This window comes from Sinohyriopsis cumingii, chromosome 11 (genome assembly GCF_028554795.1).
Source record: "Sinohyriopsis cumingii isolate HCF-2022 chromosome 11, ASM2855479v2, whole genome shotgun sequence".
Lineage (NCBI taxonomy): Eukaryota > Metazoa > Mollusca > Bivalvia > Unionida > Unionidae > Sinohyriopsis > Sinohyriopsis cumingii.
In genome coordinates, this window is record NC_142971.1 from 4,283,403 (window position 1) to 4,306,357 (window position 22,955).

Consider the following 22,955-nt stretch of genomic DNA (forward strand, 5'->3'; position numbering starts at 1 on the left):
CTACATGATGTTCATCGACCTCACCAAGGCCTTTGACTTGGTCAGCAGGAAGGGCCTTTTTGAACTTCTGAGTAAGATCGGTTGCCCCCCAAAACTCCTCAGCATGATAATCTCTTTCCATGCAGATATGAAGGGAACAGTCCTGTATGATGGATCCTCCTCAACCTCCTTCCCAAATAACAGTGGTGTGAAGCAGGGCTGCGTGCTGGCACCAACACATTTTGGGATCTTCTTCTCCCTGCTCCTGTCCTACGCCTTCGACACGTCCACAGATGGCATATATCTATACACCAGGTCCGACGGGAGGCTGTTCAACCTGGCACGACTGCGCTCAAAGACCAAAGTGAGAGCTGTGCTCATCAGGGAGATGCTTTTTGCAGATGACGCAGCTCTTGTGGCCCACACCGAGGAAGCCCTCCAGAGACTGGGAGACCATTTTGCTGTTGCCTTCATGCAGTTTGGTCTCACCATCAGCTTGGAAAAAACAAATGTCAGTGTGCAAGATACCACCATTGCCCCTTCAATCAAAATCAACGGTGTCACCCTGGAAGCAGTCAACAACTTTACCTACCTAGGGTCAACCATCAGCAACACTCTCTCGATTGATATGGAGCTGGACAGAAGGCTTGGAAAGGCAAACACCATTATGGCTCGATTAACGAAGAGGGTGTGGGAAAACAACGCGCTGACAGAGCACACCAAGGTCCGAGTCTACCAGGCCTGCGTTCTCAGCACCCTTCCATATGGAAGTGAGACCTGGAGTACCTACATGAGGCAAGAACGCCGGCTCAACTCCTTCCATATACGGTGCCTAAAACGCATCCTGAAAATCAGCTGGCAAGACCGTGTTCCACACAGCGAGATCCTGCAGCGTGCAAGTACCCCCAGCATTTACTCCCTGCTAATTAAACGCCGCCTTCGATGGCTGGGTCACGTCCAATGCATGGAGGATGGAAGGCTGCCAAAGGACATCCTATATGGACAGCTGGCCACTGGCATGAGAAGAGTCGGACGCACGTCACTCCATTTCAAAGATGTGTGCAAGAGGGACATGAAGGCATGCAACATTTCACCCGATGGCTGGGAAGAGCTGGCCGAGGACCGAGGCACCTGGAGACTGATGGTAAACAATGGCATATCAGTCGCTGATGCGAGGAGAGACCAGTTGGCGGCAGAGAAACGTAAGAGAAAGAAGAACGCAGCAGCAACCACAGTAACGCAGACTTCCCAGTATGTCTGCCCCAACTGCAACAGGGACTGTCACTCATGTATAGGCCTGCACAGCCACAGCAGACAATGCCAACAGAGACAGACAACACCTCAAAGGCGCTATTCGCATGGTCTTTCGAGACCGAGTCACCAATGATGATGATGATGATGAGTACAACACAAACTCAGTAATTTTTTGTAATATGAAGCTTATATCAATGGCATAATGAGCTGACTTCAATTTATGGTCAACTGATAAAAAGCATCATGGCTTCATCTTCGAAATTCTGAATTCACCCGAACATTTGCAGTCCTACAAAGTTGCAGTGACTCTTTATAGTTCCACAAACAATTTTACTTCTTCAGGGGCCTAAAGAATGAACTGAAATTAAGTTTCGTCTCCTAGCTACAGAAATTTATTTCGGAAGAAGTTATTATGGAAACACTTTGAATATTTTGCAGGCCAGTAAGCACCCCAAACCAATCTTTGCTTGTGGGGCTACTGCTTGTTTAACAGAGGGTCATGTAAAACTCTCTCCTATGGCGCTTGTACGTTTTACCTTCGTGAAACGTCACACGCAGTGATATCAGTTTCTAAAAATAGCCATTCAGACAAAGCAAACTGGTGTAATGGCATTAGTGATCTTTTCTGTGTTACGGTTCTTACTGAAAACCATGTACCAGGTGCTAAATTTGTTCATCTGAATACAGATGTGCATTCCAATATTTAGTTACTTTGGTGGTCAAGCCTGCAGACTGCATAAATCATGTAATCAAATTTGATGAATCTTTCTAGAACAGTATAATACACAAATTGCTTGCATTTCATCACCGATACAAATACCCTGAATATTTTTTGATGAAAATTCCAAAGGGAGCTGCCCCCCTCCTAAATTAAATAATGTCAATCAAGTATTCTTATATCTGATTAATGTTTTACATTTAAATAGAGAGGGAAGTATTTAGGAAAGTGACTTTTTCTTATATTTTGCATAGTGCAGAAAATTACACTCTGCTTAGCTGAAGTGATGTTATGCATGCAGAATCTACAAATGTTGCATATATATTCCACATATTTAAAAAATGTGTCAGTGTTTTTTGTTTTTTTATTTGTTGTTTTTTTGTATTACGCATTAGTGATTTTATTACCTTTTTCTGATTCTGATGTGCTAATTGGTAACAAAGTTTAGAAAAGAGAGAAAATTTATATGTTTATTTCAATGTCAGTTTTACAATCAAATCCTAATTCTGAATGACAGTTTAAAACATATAAGAATGCATTATTTTCATTAGAGTTATGGTGTTGAAAACAACAGCACTCGTTGAATATATTTATATTACGTGGATAATACATTTCCTTAATTAAAACACATATAAAACTACATTTTGTCAGGAAGTATAATCGTATGCATGTATTGATGGAAACAGCAATACAAAAATTGCTGTCCCTAATGACAACAGCCACCCTGAAAATGATACACATTTTACACACAAAAGCCAACTGAAAAGGAAACAGAGTACATATAAATGAACATTACTGGTTTCAACACATTCATTTGGGACACACACATCCACACAAACACAGATACATACATATATATATATATATATATATATATATATATATATATATATATATATATATATATATATATATATATTCCTTTAATGTGTTCATAAATGTTTTACTCAATGTAGATTTGAAAAAATACAAAAGGATAACAAAGAAATAAAATGTACAAAATTATTACTGTACAAACTCATTATAGTTGATTATATCAAAACATTACATAGTGAGGGAAGTGCAAATAACAACTTTATTTTAGCATATATGTCATGAATTACTACATGTTACTAAGAGTGTCTCGGTGCTTTGTCCAAAAACAATATGGCAGCAGCTGGGCACTGTGACATCATGGTTTTTTTTTAACACAAGGAAGATTTCAGTACAAGTGCCATTGGGAATCAACATGGAAATATGTGTTCTTACACCAACTAACTCTGGGAGAAATTCACTTAAGATCTTCCCCCTTCACCAAACCTGAAGCTAAAGACCACAGGAAATATCATTTGAGTTAGCTAAAGAAGACAATAATAAATTGCTCCACAAGGCCATGACAAAGGCTGATACTTGGTCAGATCAAGTTCTGAAATGTAGGGAGCAATTAAAGGCTGTGAAAAAGACAAAACAGCCCAAATTAGGGAAAACTAATTTCTTCTACAAGAACTTGCACAAATGACAGCAAAAGCAAATAAACTGTCAAAGGAATGTGATTCTTTAAAAACTAAACAGGAGTAAGCAAGAAATAAACATAAAAAATTTGAAGAACACTTATCAGATTTCAATATAAAATTTATGAGCTTTGAAAAAGCAAATAAAACCATAAGATGTGACCTAAGTAATTCATTAAGCCCTTGCATTACTCTAGAAGATGACAATACAAACATGAAAGAGAAAAGTAAAATATTTCATTAAAAACAAAGATTCACTCCTCTCAGAAATTATTGAGCTTAAATATGGCTGTGCTGCTTCAAACAGCATGCATCCTGTTGTTTTAGCAGCAGTGCAGGAAAACATTATAAATATGAAAATAGAAATTGTCAATACTGATAGAGAAATCACAAAAGCACATCAGTGAAATGAGGAGGTTTATGACAACAAAACAAAATGATCAGAAGAAAAATAAGAATTCCAAACCCAACCAGCATGAAGGGGAAAAAAAACCTAAAGTCCCTCAAGCTACAGTGGAAAACTCCTTACTACACAATGTCACAAACAACAATAAAGTGTCTTTCTACCATAGACATGACAGCTAATAAATTTCATAATACACTGGATTCTACCAAAGACAGAGAAGAAAACATCAATGAACATGATAATTCCAGAAAAAAACACTCATAATTGGAGACTCCATTATTAAATATGTTATGAAAGAGGTCTGAAACCTTGGGTTCAAGTTAAGTGTTTATATGGAGCAGAAACTGGTCATATATTTGATGCCATGGTAAAAATTTACCTTTTTCAATATAACACCATTATAAATCAGCATTGGTTAGTAAGTAATAATGCTGATATTGACCAGACAAAAACCAATTTTTATAACATCCTAAACAACTTACTTGGAAAATCCTAATTGCTCAGTCTCTCTGTGCAGTGCATGCCTAAGAACCGACTCAGACATTCATGAGTTGAATGCTCTAAATGAACATCTATGTCATGAGCGGAATTACAAAATGATAGACATTGAACATGGATGTGTGACCAAGTCTGGTTTTGTTCCTGGAATACCTAATGGCAAAAGACAAAATCCATCTGAATAAGATGGGTTTATCCCACCTTTGATATACAATAAATGATATTTTCCTGAGACAGCTAACAGTTGCAAATCCTCTAAAAGGCACAAAAACATAGATCACAACAAGATAGGGACCATGCAAATTGTAACCATCATCAGAAATCAGATGTTTCAACTGTTTTGAACAGACAGAAGCATGCAGACACATAAGTAAAATATGTTGTCTGTCTACAATATTGACATAAGGCAAAACACCGTGAAATTTTCAACTCAAATATGCAGTATTAGGATAATGGCTAAGAAAATTGGGCCATAAGTTTCAAAACCAAACACATTTTTCCAAAATCTTCAAAACCTGCTTTAAGATCTACTAAGTGTGATTCTCCCTGTGATGACATTAAACAAACAAAAGATGCCCCAATGAGTGATGATGCCATGGAATTATCTCTGGTGCAATTCCATTAAGTGCTTCCATCAATCAAAGTGACCATAATGTGTTAACTGAAACTGAGATAACTACTGAATGTGCTAATGTTTCTAACTCATTAAAAAATCTCCTGAAAAACAGTTGCTAGTTATGATTTAGGACACTGTAGAGAACACAATTTAGAGGAATATCATGGTTAATATAGTGAAAATATTAATTCAGATATTCCACATTCATCTCAAAACCGTCACAATTTAGAATTGTATTAAAATCAGTCGCTTAAAGACAAAAGTCTTAAAATCTGCCATCTGAATATCAATTATCTTTTTCCAAAACTGGACAAAGTCACATTACTTCTTTCAGAAAATAAATCAGTATCTGATATTTTTGCATGCAGTGACTTTTTCATAATGATAAAATTAAAATTCCTAAGTGCCGTATTTTCTGGCCTACAAGTCAATACTTTTTGACATGACTTTTTGACTTGTCAGGTCTTCGTCTTCAACTCCAAATCGACTTATATATGGATTATGTCATTGAAATTGCATCGACTTATATATGGATTACAGTACCCCGTATGCTATTAAAATTGCTCTATAATCGGCATAATCAAAAACAGGTCACACAGAAATACAAATTCTTGTTAAATTACTATGTCAATAAATTGTTATAAACTAATATGACTGCATTTATATTTATAAGTATTGTCATTATTTAGTTTGCATTCTGCTTGTATTTGTCAAACATGAAATAAAAGAATTACTGGTAAAAAATTCACCAGGCTGCATAGCACATTTATGGTCTATACTCTATAGTGTACTGTACTAATTCAAAGCTTAATTTTTTGTTCCTAAACAAAGATATGAAATAAGTTTGTTTTATTCATCCTGTTCAACCATACCCATTTTAGCAACTGGTCCATTGATATTTGGTTTTCCAGTATACTGTTGGACACACGTAAGCGATTATCAGCATAACTTTTTCATTGATCTAATTTATACTAAAAAGGGATATAATCCATATTAAATTGGGCGTTCTATGATTATTGATAAAATACCATAGATTATGCTTTCTACTGAATCCTCCAAATCATATGTTTATAATTGTATTTGACAAAGTTTCTCAAATAAATATGTTTAAACCAAACTAAAATCAGATACATGTATATGGATGAACTACTCATAGATCATCAATGATCTATTTTTAGTTTCGCATTTCAGTTTAATGCAAATTGTAATGTCAACACATAATCTATATTCATTCTTAACCAGCTGTTATTTTGGTGTCTCTCTTTGATTATAGTTGATGAATTGGTCTTTGGTTTCCATCAACAATCAAAGCCAGTTGCCGCAACTGCTTAAACCCTGATATTGGCTTTGGCTACCGATACTAGTTACTGTATTGCTGGTACCCCATTGTTCTTTATCATTAATCTGAATCAATTATGCTACCCATTTTTAATATCAATGGGATTAAGAACCACTGGAAATGATGCCCACTGCGTTCTCTGGATGTAAATAATGAATTTAGCCGTGGGCATTGTTTTCATTGCTATAGTACTAGCAATGTTTTAATGAGTTTTGATCAATCTTTTCAGTCATAATCATTCATATAAATATCCCCATACAAATCATACAACTTATCTCACAATGCCTCCTGTCAAATCACACAAGTCTTACACAGTGGCTTTTAAGTTGGAAGTTGTAAAGTTTGCAGAAGAGAAAGGTAGGAATATGGCTGCTCGCAGGAATATGACGTAAGTGAAAAATGTGTCTGGGACTGGCGTAAAGTTAAGGTTACAATGCATTGTGCACTATAAAAAAAACTAAGAAAGCAAATCATGGCTGCAATTAGCAAGATGGATTAATATTGAGGATATATTAGAAGAATATGTCTTGACACAATGCACTATGTGTTGTGGAATGAACCCTGTTGATCTCAGACTCAAGGCAAAGGAAATCACAACTGAATTAGGATTAGAAAGTTTCAGTGGAAATGTGTCATGGTGTTTTAGGTTCATGCAAAGAAGGGGACTTAGTATAAGACAATGCACTACTATGGCACAGAAACTACCAGTTAAGACTTTCTGGAAAAACTGAACAATTTTCGTGAGTATGTCCAAGACAAGATTAAGTGACAATTTGGAAATGACCAACATTTTTCATTCTGATACGGAAGACAGACTTCAAGGGATTTTCAGATATTGGAGATGATTAAGTGAACTCTTAATCATTATTTTCTTAATTAGAATATGGAACAGTTCTACAACAGGTAATAAAATGAATTACAACATCAATGTGCTTTCATTTATAATTGACATGTTAAATAATATGTATTATAAAACTGTTCTTTTGTGTAAATTTAATACTGCTTTTCATAGATGTATAATAAAAAGCATTTTTATTTATTTTTAGTCTGTAACTTTTCTGTTTTCTGTCTCTTAATTTTCTTCACATTTCTGATTTCCCTATGGATAGCCTCATTTCCCTATTGTCAGGCTCACTGAGTTTTCATCTGTTGAATCTTGCACTCAAGACTGGTTTCAACTGGAATAATCAGGTTAAAGCTTTAGACATTTAATTAACATGTACATAGCATGCACAGCCACGTGGCTCTTGTTGCAATGGAATATCATAATTAAAGCAACCATGGACTGTTTATTCAGCTGTGTCAATTGATAATGGAATATAGCAGTGCCTTGTACAGGAGTAAAATCACAAGCATGTTAGCATCGGTAATGCAAATTCACAATTGCTGGTAATATGGAATATCATACAGTGATACCATTAATAGTCATGAAACCGGAAGTAATAATAGCGTAAAAAACGAAGCCAAGGTATCGACTGGCCTCGTCTTATACTCCTAAATGAGTTATATATGGACCAACTTGGAAAATTTACAAAATTAGTGAATTCAACTTATACTCCGCATCGACTTGTAGGCCAGAAATTGGTGCAGTTTTCAAAGAATGACTTTTCCAAAAGGGTGGTGAACTTCATGTTTACATTAAAATGGCATTCCTTTCAAATGATATGATCTTGAGGAAATTGGTATGGAAATAATCTGGCTAGAAATGAAACATGACATCCAAAAACCATTTGTATATAGACCACCAAAGACTGAAAATGCTTGTTCTGTATTTCAAACTAAAAAAGTCATTATTATTATTATTATTATTTATATTATTATTATTATTATATTATTATTATTATTATACCTCAACATCAAATTTGAGACCTAAAAGGTTTAATTGTCTAGAAGAAAAGATGCTGCTAATGTTCTGACTCAAATGATAATGCAAACAACAAACTGATTACCACCATAATCTCTATCCTCCTTTCTCTCCATTTTTAAGGAAAATGTAACAAACAATATTCCTAAACTTTTTCACATAATTCAAGTAATCCATGTCAAACTGTTCACAAAAGGATGTAATACAAAATCAAATCAATCAATTTTTTAACTTTGCAGATTGCTTTCATGCTAAGATTTGTGTGAATAAGAAAAAGTTATATATCTTATTCAAAAAAACTAATTATGTGACTGCAGAATTGGCTAAAGTAAACAATACATGGCCGTATACGTGTAGCATGTAATTGAATATTACAATACAGGAGTCCCTGTTTACAGTACTGTTAATCAGCATTATAAAAGTGACTTTACTGCAAGTACCGGTAAATTAGGCCACCTTATACTGAGGTATGTTTCAACAAGGCTGTCTCATAATAATGTATATTGTACCCAAAAATAGAATTTAACTATACTCTTAAGGGTTGTAAAACTACATAATACTTCCTAGAATGCAAACAATGACAAAATCAAGTGAAATAAATTGAGCAGCAATAATAAAGCAAAACTGAAGGGATTGGTTTCTTAAAGCACCCTCAACTAATCAGAAGGAAAAGAAAAATTTGCAAGATGATTGAAATTAAATTTTGTTAGTAATGTGATATAGAAAGTCCTTGATTGTTTAAAATCCAGACATACGTCTTCCTCTTGTAATAGAAAAACAAGTCCTGTCAATTTAGATAGCATATAGAAAAGTTCAGCTTTAGAACCCGTCTAACATTTGTCAAAAGAGGAGCCAAAAAGCTAAAATGTAGTTTCTGAAGGGGATAAAACTAATTCTGATTATGCAATACTTACCCATTGCTATTGGGTGGCTTTGCTTTTTCACAGTTAAAACATCACGGTGAAAAATTGTCAAAAGACATGGTACACTTATGTGCCTGTGCAAAGCAGTCATCTTTTTAACAGATACTATGCCAGGACATCAGAGCTGAGTGGGAGGAAGGCATTCAGCAATATCAATGGGTACATACTGCATAATGAAAAATGGTTTTATCCCATCCACCCACCCACCAAAAACATTTTAGTAGCAGCAATATCTTACTTGTCACTATTGTTTGGCTGAATTTGACAGCTGGGTCAATAGGCTGATGAGTTAAACTGATACAAAAACAGAAAAATGGAGTCTATTTGCCATTTGAGGGAGAGTTCCACTTTACAAATTATTTTTGTTCCACTGGGCCACATGTACCACAAATATGGGTCCACAGAGATAAAATGACCAGGCTTTGTTGTGCTAATCAGCCGAGGTAAAAGAAGGCAGTATGAAATTGCCAAATTGCTGCCTTCAAGACATCCTCCAAGGAAGAGTGATTTAGGGTAGCCCATGAGGCAGCAATGGCTTTAAGTTGTTGGCATTTTAGTTTCATACAAGAGAGGTCTCTATTGGTAAGGACTCTTAAGCTGTTTTGATTGTGGTGACAATTCACTGTGAGACAGTGGAGTCCAAAATATACATGGAGCCCTTTAGAGAAAGAAAAAGACCATTTTTTTTTCCCGTCTAAGGCATTTAGTTAGAAATACAATGCCCTTACATTACCTTTCTGGATCATCTCCCAGCATAGATTCAACTGAGACTGGGAATTTCTGTTGGTGATAATGCTACTGAAGGTAATTTTTGGCAAAAAATCCCAGTTGACAAATGAGAGAATAGAAATCATAACCGCCATCAAACCTGAGACAGCCAGCATCAACTGACAATGCATGAATTTCATTGCAACATCTTGCAGACACCACAGTGAGTAAAAAATAGTCTTGAGTGTGAGGTCCTGAAAGGATATCTGTTGTTGAGCCTAGATGCAACAAGTCAAACAGAGACTTTCTCCATAGTGAGGAAATGAACTCTGATATGAAGCAGCGGGTCCATTCCATGAGGACTGTTTTGCTTGGCCTGGACAGACTGTCTGCAAAAACATTCTTTTTCCCTGGAATGTTGGGAACTCAAAGGGTGATGTTCTCTGAGGTGGCCCAGAAGGTTCCAGACTTCCATGCGAAAGGAAGGGGCATACATGCCTCCTGAATGTCAGAGATAATCTATGGTGGAAATGTTGTCTAAATAAGCACTCCAATCAGAATCAGATGCATCAGCAAACAGATAGAAGCCAGAGTCAGTGGCATGCATGGGGACCCGAGTTACAAATCTGTCCTGATTAATATACCAGTACAAATAGTGATGAAAATCTGGTCATAGAGAAATCATAGCAAACAGAATCTATGTGGTTTCCGCCTTGTGAAAAGGAAAAGTGGTAGAGAGTGCATAGAGAGCTAGCCTAATGGAAACAGATTAGCAATGACATTCAAGGATTCCAAGAGTGCTCATAGTGTCCATATAAGTGCCATCTCATTAGGACCTGGATTAAGTTCTGGTTTGTGAGGAAGTTCATTCCCATGTAAATGAAGTCCTGAGATAGAAATGAGTTCCTACTTATCAAGGTTGGGTAAAAGACCCAACCAAGTTACTGTGAACCAATAAAAAAACAGATCCTGATGAAGGGGATGAATTTAAACATTGTGGATCAGTCAGTCATTGATATACTGCAGAATATGGGTTCCCAGTAACTGCATGTTGGATGCAACAACTACTAAGACTCAAGTGAAGACCGGTGCAGAAGCCGTTCCTATTGGCAATATCCAGAACTGAAAACTTCCTGTTCCAAGAAAAAGAGGAGGTATTTTCAATGTGAATGAAAAATCAGGATGTGCTTGTTCACCATGGTAAGTAGGGTGTCTATGTATTCCAGAAGTTCCAGGATAAAGAAAAGACTTCCATACATGTTGCTATCCCTCCAGCCTTCCTGCTGGAAGCCACACATCAAGGTGATGGCAGGACACAAGCCATGCATCACCTCTGCTGCTCTTGGTCCAGGATCCAGTAACCCAAAGGGGCATAAGGGGCCAATTACCCTCAGGTGGAGGGCCACAAATCCCATACAGATGCATTAGGATAATAGGAAAGAGAGGTACCAATCTGGCTGATGTGCTTCCCAAGCCTGGACCAAAATCATGTACAGGGTATGATGGTCAGTAGGGATCTCAATCTGATCCCTATCCCTAAACCATAAGGCATGTGAGTGATAACTGGTGTAAAGTCAGTGATGACAAAATGATCAGTGGCCTGATAACTGGTATGATCTGGCCAGGCACTGAGAATGATGTGACTAGTGACTAGTCCCAACACATTGAGTGGTTACATTGATGAACTTGATCAGTGATCAGTACACATTGCCTTGTGACCAATCATCAGACATCAACTGTTGACTAGACTGATGTTTAGTCGGTGATTGGTACAAGTATGTCAAAGCCAAGTTTATCTTCATATTCACCATGGTGCAGTGCTGCACTTCCCATTTGGGAGGGCATGACATGCTACCCAGGAAGTGTTAAGTGCAGTGCAGCTACTCCTTGAAGTGTAGGTGTGGCATACTACCCTAATGTTCATTTCTTGTGGAAGGCAGCATCACACTTCCCTGTGGGGAAAAACATCACACTACTGTGGGGTAGGCAATCTTCTCTTTAAATGTTCATTCCCTCCGATAGGAGGGGACTTAACCTGTCTCCAAAGAGACTGGTCTCAAAGGCTCCTGGGACCTGTGAGGGTTGTTCCAAGCTGAAGAACTAGTCTTCTTACAGTCAGTTTCTTCTTGGGGCTCTATATGAGAAAAAACCTGAAAATTCAGATGATGAGGGGGATTGATGAAGGGGAAAAAAACCTAAAGTCCCTCAAGCTACAGTGGAAAACTCCTTACTACACAATGTCACAAATAGCAATAAAGTGTCTTTCTACTCTATACATACATCTAGAATCAGCTAGATTCCAGATTACATTGGTCCATACTGTGCACAAAGTACAATGATTCTTACATATGCACTCTGAACATGTGAGGCTGTTTGGGTGAGTGTCACAAGGGCTCTTCTTGACAATGTTCTCTGAAATAAAAGTTATCTTAAGGAGAACAATAATAATAACAATAATAATAACAATAACAATAATAATAACAATAATAATAACAATAACAATAATAATAGTAACAATAATAATAATAACAATACAGTATTATTTTCATATGTGAAACTCATTCATTTGTATGTACTGCATGCTATATAAACCACGGTGTATTTGTACAATATACACAAAAATTCACTCGTGAGGCATTTCCTGCCTTCTCACTCTACTTTTTTTCAATAACGGAGATATTCATTTGTTAACCTTTGTAGGAACAATGCAAAACACTCATAATAACAATGTGAAGTGTCATATGTCATATTAAAATACAATAGTTAAAAAACCCACATAGTACTGATTTTTAAAAACTTATTTAATTAAGGTAATTATGAATTCCTATTAACTGCAGTAGGGCTTATGATTCATTATAACATAACACACATGACACACCGATGAAATAATATTTAAAAAAAATAAGAATGGCATACTCTAATCCCTAAAGCATGGGATACTATGTGGTAACCCAAGAATACCTTTCATGAACTAATTACTCAAAGAGTTGGGGTAACCAGTACAGAAACAGAAGATGAGACAAATGAATGATGCACCAGATGAAATACTGTTGAAGGGAGAACTGTTTTAACTCACAACAAACAATTTTTCTCTGGTCATGTTAAGAATGACAGTCATTAACATGACATACTTGAAAAAGATAACTGTTTTGCAAAGGCACATGCAAGGTTCACAAGCAGTCCAAGTCTTGGTGACAATGCTCCAGTCTGTAAAGGATGTTATTCACAGTGAATGGATGAGATTTTACAACATGAAAAAATAAAGTCATGCAATTATGTCAGGTAAGATATTGTTAATACTAAAATTGTGGATCAAAGAAAACAAAAGTCCCTCAAAGTTTATTGGTTCAAGAGAAGACCAAGCAGCTGAATTCAGAGAAAACACAAATGCCCCAACTGCTCGTGATAACCCCCCAAAATGTCCAAAACATTCAAATATTTACTTTATAAATCAGGGAAATTACTTCTAATCCATCAACAGCACATGCATTCAAACATGCTTAGTCAATTCTTTTTGTCATGTGGATTTTCCTTTATAATGCTAACAAGTTATTCATCAGAAAGTATACATTACTAAGTTCCTAAATGTGTAACTAATGCAAATATACTTGCAATGGCCTGAAAATCTAATCAGGTCATTTACATGTAAATATAATAAGCCACCAAAACTTCTTTACCTCAAGTTATTGTTGCTTAATAGTGCTACCATGGTTTTCAGTACAAAAAAATGTTTGTAACAAAATTTTAAAACCGCTAAATTGGCTTCAAAATCTCATCATGCCATTTAGATATCCATACAAAAATGCTCATAACATTTTTATTTGTCGATGCTAGTGGTTTTTATGCAATCTTGCTAACAAGGAAATTTTCAGGCAGATAAATGGATTGGACCAAATCAAAATGCCCAACTGCAAGCAGATGAGGGCATTAAAAAAACAAGATCTGTGTATGTAAAACACACACCCCACTGCAGATCAGAAAAGTGCTTGAAAAATTACTACATCCCACTAGACCCCATGACCAACATTAAACCACTGGTTTTGACTGATCCAATGTATTATAATACTGGATGAAGCCCTGTATCTCAAGGGTTTTTTCATTTCAAAACGTTATTATTTGACAAATTTTGATCAGTTCCACTATACCATGTTTTTAATACATTCACAATTCTTGCAATAATGCTTTCAATAAATAATGCAGCTGTCACTAGCATACAGTTCCATACGTTCCATACATGTGCTCAGTGGTTTTTGACACCAACTACAACATTTTAATGAGGGATACAGTGGTCCCCCTCATTAACGACCTGCCAACCAGTGGCCAACCTTTTAACCATGTGAATCCCTTGGCACAGAGTTTATATTCAAAAGTACCCCTCAAGAAAGGCCACCCTTCTAACCCAAGCAGCAGACAACATATTAGTGCACAAATGTAAAATTTACATGTGGTCACATTTTATTAATATGTGTCCAGAACCAATAGAGAATCAATACGGTAAGGTAAGTAATCAGATTATCTTTCCCAACATCTGTTTCCCAATATCAAGTTTTTGTTACTCAAACTGGCTAAAGTATATGTACCACTAAGGTTAGTATTGTTAAGGCCAACATTTAGAGGAAATGGGATCAGCAATGTTTTGGGCTTCACACAGCAGGGTTGTTTTGGGTTTTTTGGGGTGTTTTTCTTTTTAATGACCAGATGTAATTGTCAAAATCATAACATGGGCAGCATACGCTAAATATAGATCTTGTGGTTTAACACACAAAGAGAAATTAACCTTGAACAAAACAGGGTACCAGACAAAGACTGTAAGATCAAATGACAGTACTTGTAGCACATCCTTGACAAACAACGAATTTCATTTATTCTACATAAGTTTTGTCTGCATAATTAAACTGCAATACTGTACAATTAGCAACATAGGAATATACTGTTAGAAAACTTTGGTATGTCAGCACCTAAACACAGAAATAATACTCAAGAATGAAAAGTTATTCAACTTGACTACAATGAGGAGAGTTCACTTGACAATAAATCTTATGTTGGAAAGACTCAAATAAACAAAATCATAACAGATAAGGAGAATATTCTGCAGCAGTGGAAAACTGGAGTAGATGGAAAGAGAATTATTTAAACACTAAACCATATATGTACCAATATTTTAATAACGTTTTTGAGTGGTTTTGTAATGTGCATGCCAACAATATCCCACTCACATTTCATACCTAAGAATAAGAACTATTATTAATTTATTTTACCTTGAAATAACTCTGTTTTAAAGACAAGAAGAACATTTTGATAATTAATGCTACTTTTAAATGAGGATATTAACTGCTTTAAGCTATATGTAGATTTATTAATATATACACATACATGTACAGATAATCTCATACAGTTCCCCTCTGGAAAAGCCACCTGTCTTATATGGCCACTTTTGGAGTGCAGAAGGTGTGGCCGTATAAGAGGGGGACCACTGTATATGTATTCCTATTACTGTGTATCAGTCTACCAGATTTTTTTTATAATCATGCTTTATAAGTTATGTAAGTCCAAGTCCAAAAGGCTTCAAAATTATTATTTTAAATTTTTTAAAAAAACGATAGGGTCATGGTCATCAAACCTATCAGGTATTGGGTTCCACTTGAGGTAAGATTCATTTTGGTCTGGGTTTTAGCAGCCATCTTGGATGATGGGTGAGGAAATGGACATACGGATGGACATAAAGCACAAAACCTACAATGGGGGTGGGGAAGTTATTGAATGGGAGCCAAGTCCATACCCAGGTTATATAAGGGTGCAGAAGTAAACTCAGTTAGCTTTGGAGTGGAGAGAAAACTGTATTACCTGTCTTGTCCCCAACTATTTGACCCACATCAACAGTAATCGAGTCTGTCAACCCTGTCAAAGACTTGAAGTAGAGGTGACTTTGACCAAGAAGTCTCATCTCACTGAACACAAATGTGTGTTCTTTATTCTTTGCATGGATCCATGTGGAGGTCCTACTTAGCCCCAGGTGATCATATCTGACAATGATAAAAAAAAGTCAAGACCTACTTCATCTTAACAACAACAACAATAATATTAATAATAATAATAACATTGCTAGGAACAATTATAACAACAATAATAATAATAATAATAATAACATTGCTAAGAACAATTATAATGACAATAATAATAATAATAACATTGCTAGGAACAATTATAACAACAATAATAATAATAATAATAATAATAATAATATTAATAATAACATTGCTATGAAAAATTATAACAACAACAACAATAATAATAACAATAATAATAATAATAATAATAATAATAATAATAACATTGCTAAGAACAATTATAATGACAATAATAATAATAATAATAACATTGCTAAGAACAATTATAATGACAATAATAATAATAACATTGCTAAGAACAATTATAATGACAACAATAATAATAATAACATTGCTAAGAACAATTATAATGACAACAATAATAAAAATAATAATAACATTGCTAAGAACAATTATAATGACAATAATAATAATAATAATAATAACATTGCTAAGAACAATAATAATAATAATAGTAATAATAATAATAACATTGCTAAGAACAATTATAATGACAATAATAATAATAATAATAACATTGCTAAGAACAATTATAATGACAATAATAATAATAACATTGCTAAGAACAATTATAATGACAATAATAATAATAATAATAACATTGCTAAGAAAAATTATAATGACAATAATAATAATAACATTGCTAAGAACAATTATAATGACAATAATAAGAATAATAATAATAACATTGCTAAGAACAATTATAATGACAATAATAATAATAACATTGCTAAGAACAATTATAATGACAATAATAATAATAATAATAACATTGCTAAGAACAATTATAACAACAACAATAATAATAATAATAACATTGCTAAGAACAATTATAACAACAACAATAATAATAATAATAACATTGCTAAGAACAATTATAACAACAACAATAATAATAATAATAACATTGCTAAGAACAATTATAACAACAACAATAATAATAATAATAACATTGCTAAGAACAATTATAACAAGATGGAGTTGTAATAAAGTTTATCAGCTCATGAAGAAAAACAGGCAAAGCACTGGTATTTCCATTAGCATTCAATATGTATTACCAGAATCAGGTGTCTCTTACAATAATTTTAATTACAGGAAAAAACAACATTGTCCCAGAAACTGGAAAAAGCTGAAAATAATGACAGGAAAATAAAATTATTTACCAATCGCCCATATATTTTGTACAAACAATGGAAAGAAAAATCCACATTTTTGCTGTTTTATGAAAATCTCATACAACTACCATAAATTCCCTATTTAATACCCCTGGGGCATTGCATTTTCCAAAGTGGGGGTGGGTTAGAGCACCATAATTAAAAGATGAAAGTTGTTATTTCAATGTTCTCCTATAATGACCACATTTACAGCAAGGGGTCATTCTGATGCTGAATTCTGTAATTGTAAAATTCAGCACAGTTAAAAAGATCAATCAATCAACACATTTTCCAACTCGGTAGCTGATTTGAAGTAGGACTGTTAAGTCTTTGAACTTGCTGCCTAGCTATTACATCATGTTGTCATGTTTAACGCTATATGTGTGCCTGTTACTTTAGTAATTTATACATTGATATATACATTGTAACAGTGCGATCAACTGAGACTGCTGCACCATTTTGTTGTAATCATGGATCTGCAACAGACAGGTATTGAAAAACACACAGATCTTACACTGCATCATTTGAATTAAAAAGCATAATGTTAGTGGAAGCAAAATGCAAACACCATATCACCTAGATTTATAATCTAGACAGAAAACATGAAAATGGGATTATATCAAAAATATCATTGTGGACTACTTAATTCCTTTGTTGCACTTATAGATTACAGAATGGTGACAATTTTTGGAAAGTTTTAAATGTTCTCTTCTTGATAAAGGGAAGGCTGGTGTTAATTAGAGTTGGGGTGTTAATTAGGGAACATACAGTATATAATTTTAGGATTCTTTCAGTCCTGAAATAAATAAATACCTATTTTCAATCTTTTCTCCGCCTGCAAATATCTCTATCTCACTGAGACTGGCATAAGAGTAAGCAACGTTGAAGGCTTGCAGCTCAATGACAAATTTGTCAGCTGTACGCATCAATGGCAAATCCAGGTAAGATCCCTCAATGATGCTGCTTGGGGGCATCACAAATGCTGTTGTCACTGGGAAACTCATAGAGTTCAAGTGTCCTGTGATCTGGAAGATTATTTTATTATATGGTAGCCAATGTGACAATACTAGATACAAATATCCATGCAAAAAAGAAGGAAAAAAGAAAAGAAATCCATGTGCCATTAATATTTCATCAGTCACAAGAACCAAATGTATAAGTGTTTAGTAGGGGTGGTGAAGATACACCTGTGCCATGTTTAGTAGGGGTGGTGAAGATACACCTGTGCCACATATCGATTCAATTCATGACACACAGGCTGCAATACAATACATATCAATATACGTATGAACTTAATGGTCTTTCCATCTCTGGAAGGTAGGTGGTGCCCTTTTAATGTATGTTGATATACTAGTTAAAGCCAGGACGAGATCTCCTACTAGCCGATAATTATATTGATGAAACATTCACACTTAAATCCAGAGCCTGAGACCTCCTGCTATCAAATAATTATACTGATGACTCATTCACACATGAAATTTCCTAATGTGACATAATGATTCCTAAGACTCAGTCACTAACATCAAACTGGGGCATGATGTCTCCTGCTATAAAATGATTCTGACAACACCTTCACACATGAAATTTTCCAATGTGACATAACGATACTAATGACTCAGCTACTAACATCAAACTGGGTCATGATGTCTCTGGCTATGATATAACAATGCTGAGGACTAAGTGAATGATTCCCTGCTGTAACATAATGATACTGATGTCTCAGTCATGCATAAAAATGAGGTATGAGATCTCCCCATATGTCATAACATTTCAACCACTTATATTAAGCATTGTCATGAAATCTCCTACTATGACATAATGGTACTGACAATTCAGTCAGTGACATCAAACTGAGACAGGAACTATTCTGAATTTATCTTGTCATCATGATTTTTAATATTGTCCTTGTTAATCAGGTCCCAAAACAAGATCAAGGAAATCTGTTATTTAATCTCATCATAAGTCTGGTTAGAAGAGGGTCATTGACAAAGGTTTGTAAAACTGGATATGAAGTACAAATGATACGATAAAGTAGAAAAGGTGCTGTTTATTATACTTTTATTGACAACATGCCATAACAACACTTTTACTGACAACAAGCCATAACAACACTTTTATTGACAACATGCCATAACGATTTTACTGACAACATGCCAAAACAATGCTTTTACTGACAACATGCCATAACAACGCTTTTACTGACAACATGCCATAACAACACTTTTACTGACAACATGCCATAACAACTTTTATTGACAACATGCCATAACAACACTTTTATTGACAACATGCCATAACAACACTTTTACTGACAACATGCCATAACAACACTTTTACTGACATGCCATAACAATGCTTTTACTGACATGCCATAACAATGCTTTTACTGACAACATGCCATAACAACGCTTTGACTGACAACATGCCATAACAATGCTTTGACTGACAACATGCCATAACAACACTTTTACTGACAACATGCCATAACAACGCTTTTACTGACAACATGCCATAACAACACTTTTACTGACAACATGCCATAACAACACTTTTACTGACGACATGCCATAACAACACTTTTACTGACAACATGCCATAACAACACTTTTACTGACAACATGCCATAACAACACTCTTACTGACAACATGCCATAACAACAGAGGTTCACTGCAACACTGATTAATAGCAGAAACATTTTCCATAGTAATTCTTAGTTTCCATGGTAATTCTAAGTTTCCATGGTAATTCTAAGTTTATATTTTTTATTCTCAACCACTCTCAAGTCTTAATGTTCTAATGCTTATAGTATGCTTATACCTGAAACTTTGTCCTGATGGAGGAGTTGATGGGGTAAATCTTAATCTTGTTGATGAAGTAACTTCTGTTCAAGGTAATGGTGATAGTTGTCGTGCTACTCCAAGCCATGAAATGTTGATGCGGATGACTACTTAGTGTCTGGTCAAAGAGATTGGCCAGAAGGTATGAAGCACCATCATTTGGATATGGGCACCAATTTGGAAAATTACAGTCATACACATTGCTGCTGGATGTTACATGGTGTCCAGCATCTGACATATAATCACTGGATTTGCTGTACTTGGCTGGGGTCACTGTAGACAGGTCAAGTCTATAACCTTCATTTTGTGCAGCTGTATGTTCAGATATGGATTTTTGTTGTTTGTTATCAACTTGAAGTGTAACATGGTTTCTTTCAGAGTCCTTAATGTAGACTGTCCCTGAGGCTCCAACTTCTGACCCTCCCTGGCCTTTTCCGCCATAAACATCAAATGAACCTCGAAAAGGTGGGATGGTGTGGTGTCGAGAGTGGTACAGGGCAATACGTCCACCTGATCCACCACCTCCACCAGCCGGGTCTCCGTCTCCACCCAAAGCCTGGATGTGACCAGTGTGGCTACCTATGAAGATAAACTAAATGATGAAGGGTGTGATGCAACCAAACTTTGCTGCAGGGAAACACTACATTAGACTCTTGGCTCAAATACCAGAAAACTACCAATTATCCAGGCCTACTGGGAACCAATCATTTTATCAAGAAATTATGTTTTCTGAACATTCAATTTTTAATATATTAGAGACTTTAGTTGTTGAGGGAACATGGCATAAATCCATATAAATGAACTATCCAGATGACTGGCATCTGGATAAAAGCTACTATACAATATCTGTAACACAAGTACTACTGTTGTGCAATCATGTGTTTATCATCACTTTTTCATTTCACTATAATTCAAATTGTTTGTCTTTTCAATGTGTAAACAAAATAATGCTCAGACCATAATTTGATTCCTCTATTGTCTGAATGTTATAATCTATATTTACAGAACAAATGCAATCATTCATCATCTCCAATCCTCAGACAAATGACCAAGGGATGACCAAGGGATCATCATCTAAATTCAGACAAATATATGATTTATTTGACCACTACCACTACATATATGAAGGAAATTTGAACTCTCATTGTAAGTGAATTTTTTTAAAACAAGCTTAAGGAAAACATAATAAAATGTGACTGACGCAGTGATAAAATCTTCTCCTCTAAGAGAAGTACATACAGTGTAATACACCTTGCTGACTGCATACAGTGTAATACACCTTGCTGACTGCATACAATACAGTGTAATACAATACAGTGTAATACACCTTGCTGACTGCATACAGTATAATACACCCTGCTGACTGCATACAATACAGTGTAATACACCTTGCTGACTGCATACAATACAGTGTAATACAATACAGTGTAATACACCTTGCTGACTGCATACAATACTGCATACAGTGTAATACACCCTGCTGACTGCATACAATACAGTGTAATACACCTTGCTGACTGCATACAATACAGTGTAATACAATACAGTGTAACACACCTTGCTGACTGCATACAGTGTAATACATCCTGCTGACTGCATACAATACAGTTAATACACCTTGCTGACTGCATACAATACAGTGTAATACACCCTGCTGACTGCATACAATACAGTGTAATACACCCTGATGACTGCATACAATACTACATACAGTGTAATACACCCTGCTGACTGCATACAATTCAGCATAATACACCCTGCTGACTGCATACAATACTGCATACAGTGTAATACACCCTGCTGACTGCATACAATACAGTGTAATACACCTTGCTGACTGCATACAATACAGTGTAATACAACACAGCGTAATACACCTTGCTGACTGCATACAATACTGCATACAGTGTAATACATCCTGCTGACTGCATACAATACAGTTAATACACCTTGCTGACTGCATACAATACAGTGTAATACACCCTGCTGACTGCATACAATACTACATACAGTGTAATACACCCTGCTGACTGCATACAATTCAGCGTAATACACCCTGCTGACTGCATACAATACTGCATACAGTGTAATACACCCTGCTGACTGCATACAATACAGTTAATACACCTTGCTGACTGCATACAATTCAGTGTAATACACCCTGCTGACTGCATACAATACTGCATTTTACTTATCCTGCTGCTAACCTATTTCAGTACCAAAAACAAACTGTGTTTGATGTGAATACATCCTCCCAGAGTGGAGAAAAAGTCAGAATGACGTTCTGCACTCTACTCTCTTATTTTGCACACCACTCTATATGTCAGGTGGTTCTATGTAGAAGGTCATCTTTTTCACAGATGCCATACTGTGTACACGTCTACCAAAACTGTCACCAAAGAAATTACATTTGTAGCACTTACCGCAAACAGTGGTCTTCTTCCCTTCAGAACTTTATTCTTTTTATGGCTTCACAGGCTACCACATGTTCCATCTTTAAAAGCGTCGGACACATGTTCTTTACATATATACAAATCACTGTGGTATGGGTAGGTCCTTGTGTTCTAATGAAAATAACAACAGGACCTGCCACACATTTAGGACATCATTTTCCTTGCATATTTAAAACACTGTGGTATGGGTAAGTCCTTGTGTTATAAAGAAAATAACAATAGGCCTGCTTAATGTTGCAGACATGTTTCCTCTATCTTCAAAGTCACGTTGTATTCTTCTTGTTTGCACTATGCATTGACATTTGCATATGTACTTGAATGTTGTTTTAATCAACAAATTCACAGGTAATTTATCTTGTTTTTAATTGGGGAAAACTACTGGTATTTTTTCAGGAGGTCAATTTGATTCTTTACTTATGTATACATTGTGCTTAGTGCATACAAAGGTGTGTACATGGTTAACACCCTGCATGCTTGCAGGTGAGTTTCTCGGCAACGTCATAACAGTGTTCTTAGTGCATACACACAAAAAAAGTGTATACAGTATGACACTGCATACAATCAGTTGAGTTTCAAGGCAATTTATT

The 22,955-nt window shown here is 35.4% G+C and overlaps 1 protein-coding gene across 1 annotated transcript in view; it reads right to left on the reverse strand.

Moving 5' to 3' along the window:
* Nucleotides 1–22,955, reverse strand: part of LOC149787541 (uncharacterized) — a 591,304-nt gene that overhangs the window by 505,283 nt on the left and 63,066 nt on the right. Inside the window, exons 25-27 of the mRNA XM_089975575.1 lie at nt 19,896–20,494; nt 17,891–18,102; nt 15,640–15,818 (exon numbers count right to left, since the gene is read on the reverse strand). Coding sequence (XP_089831701.1) covers nt 15,640–15,818; nt 17,891–18,102; nt 19,896–20,494 — 990 coding nt within the window. The remainder of the gene's footprint in view (nt 1–15,639; nt 15,819–17,890; nt 18,103–19,895; nt 20,495–22,955) is intronic.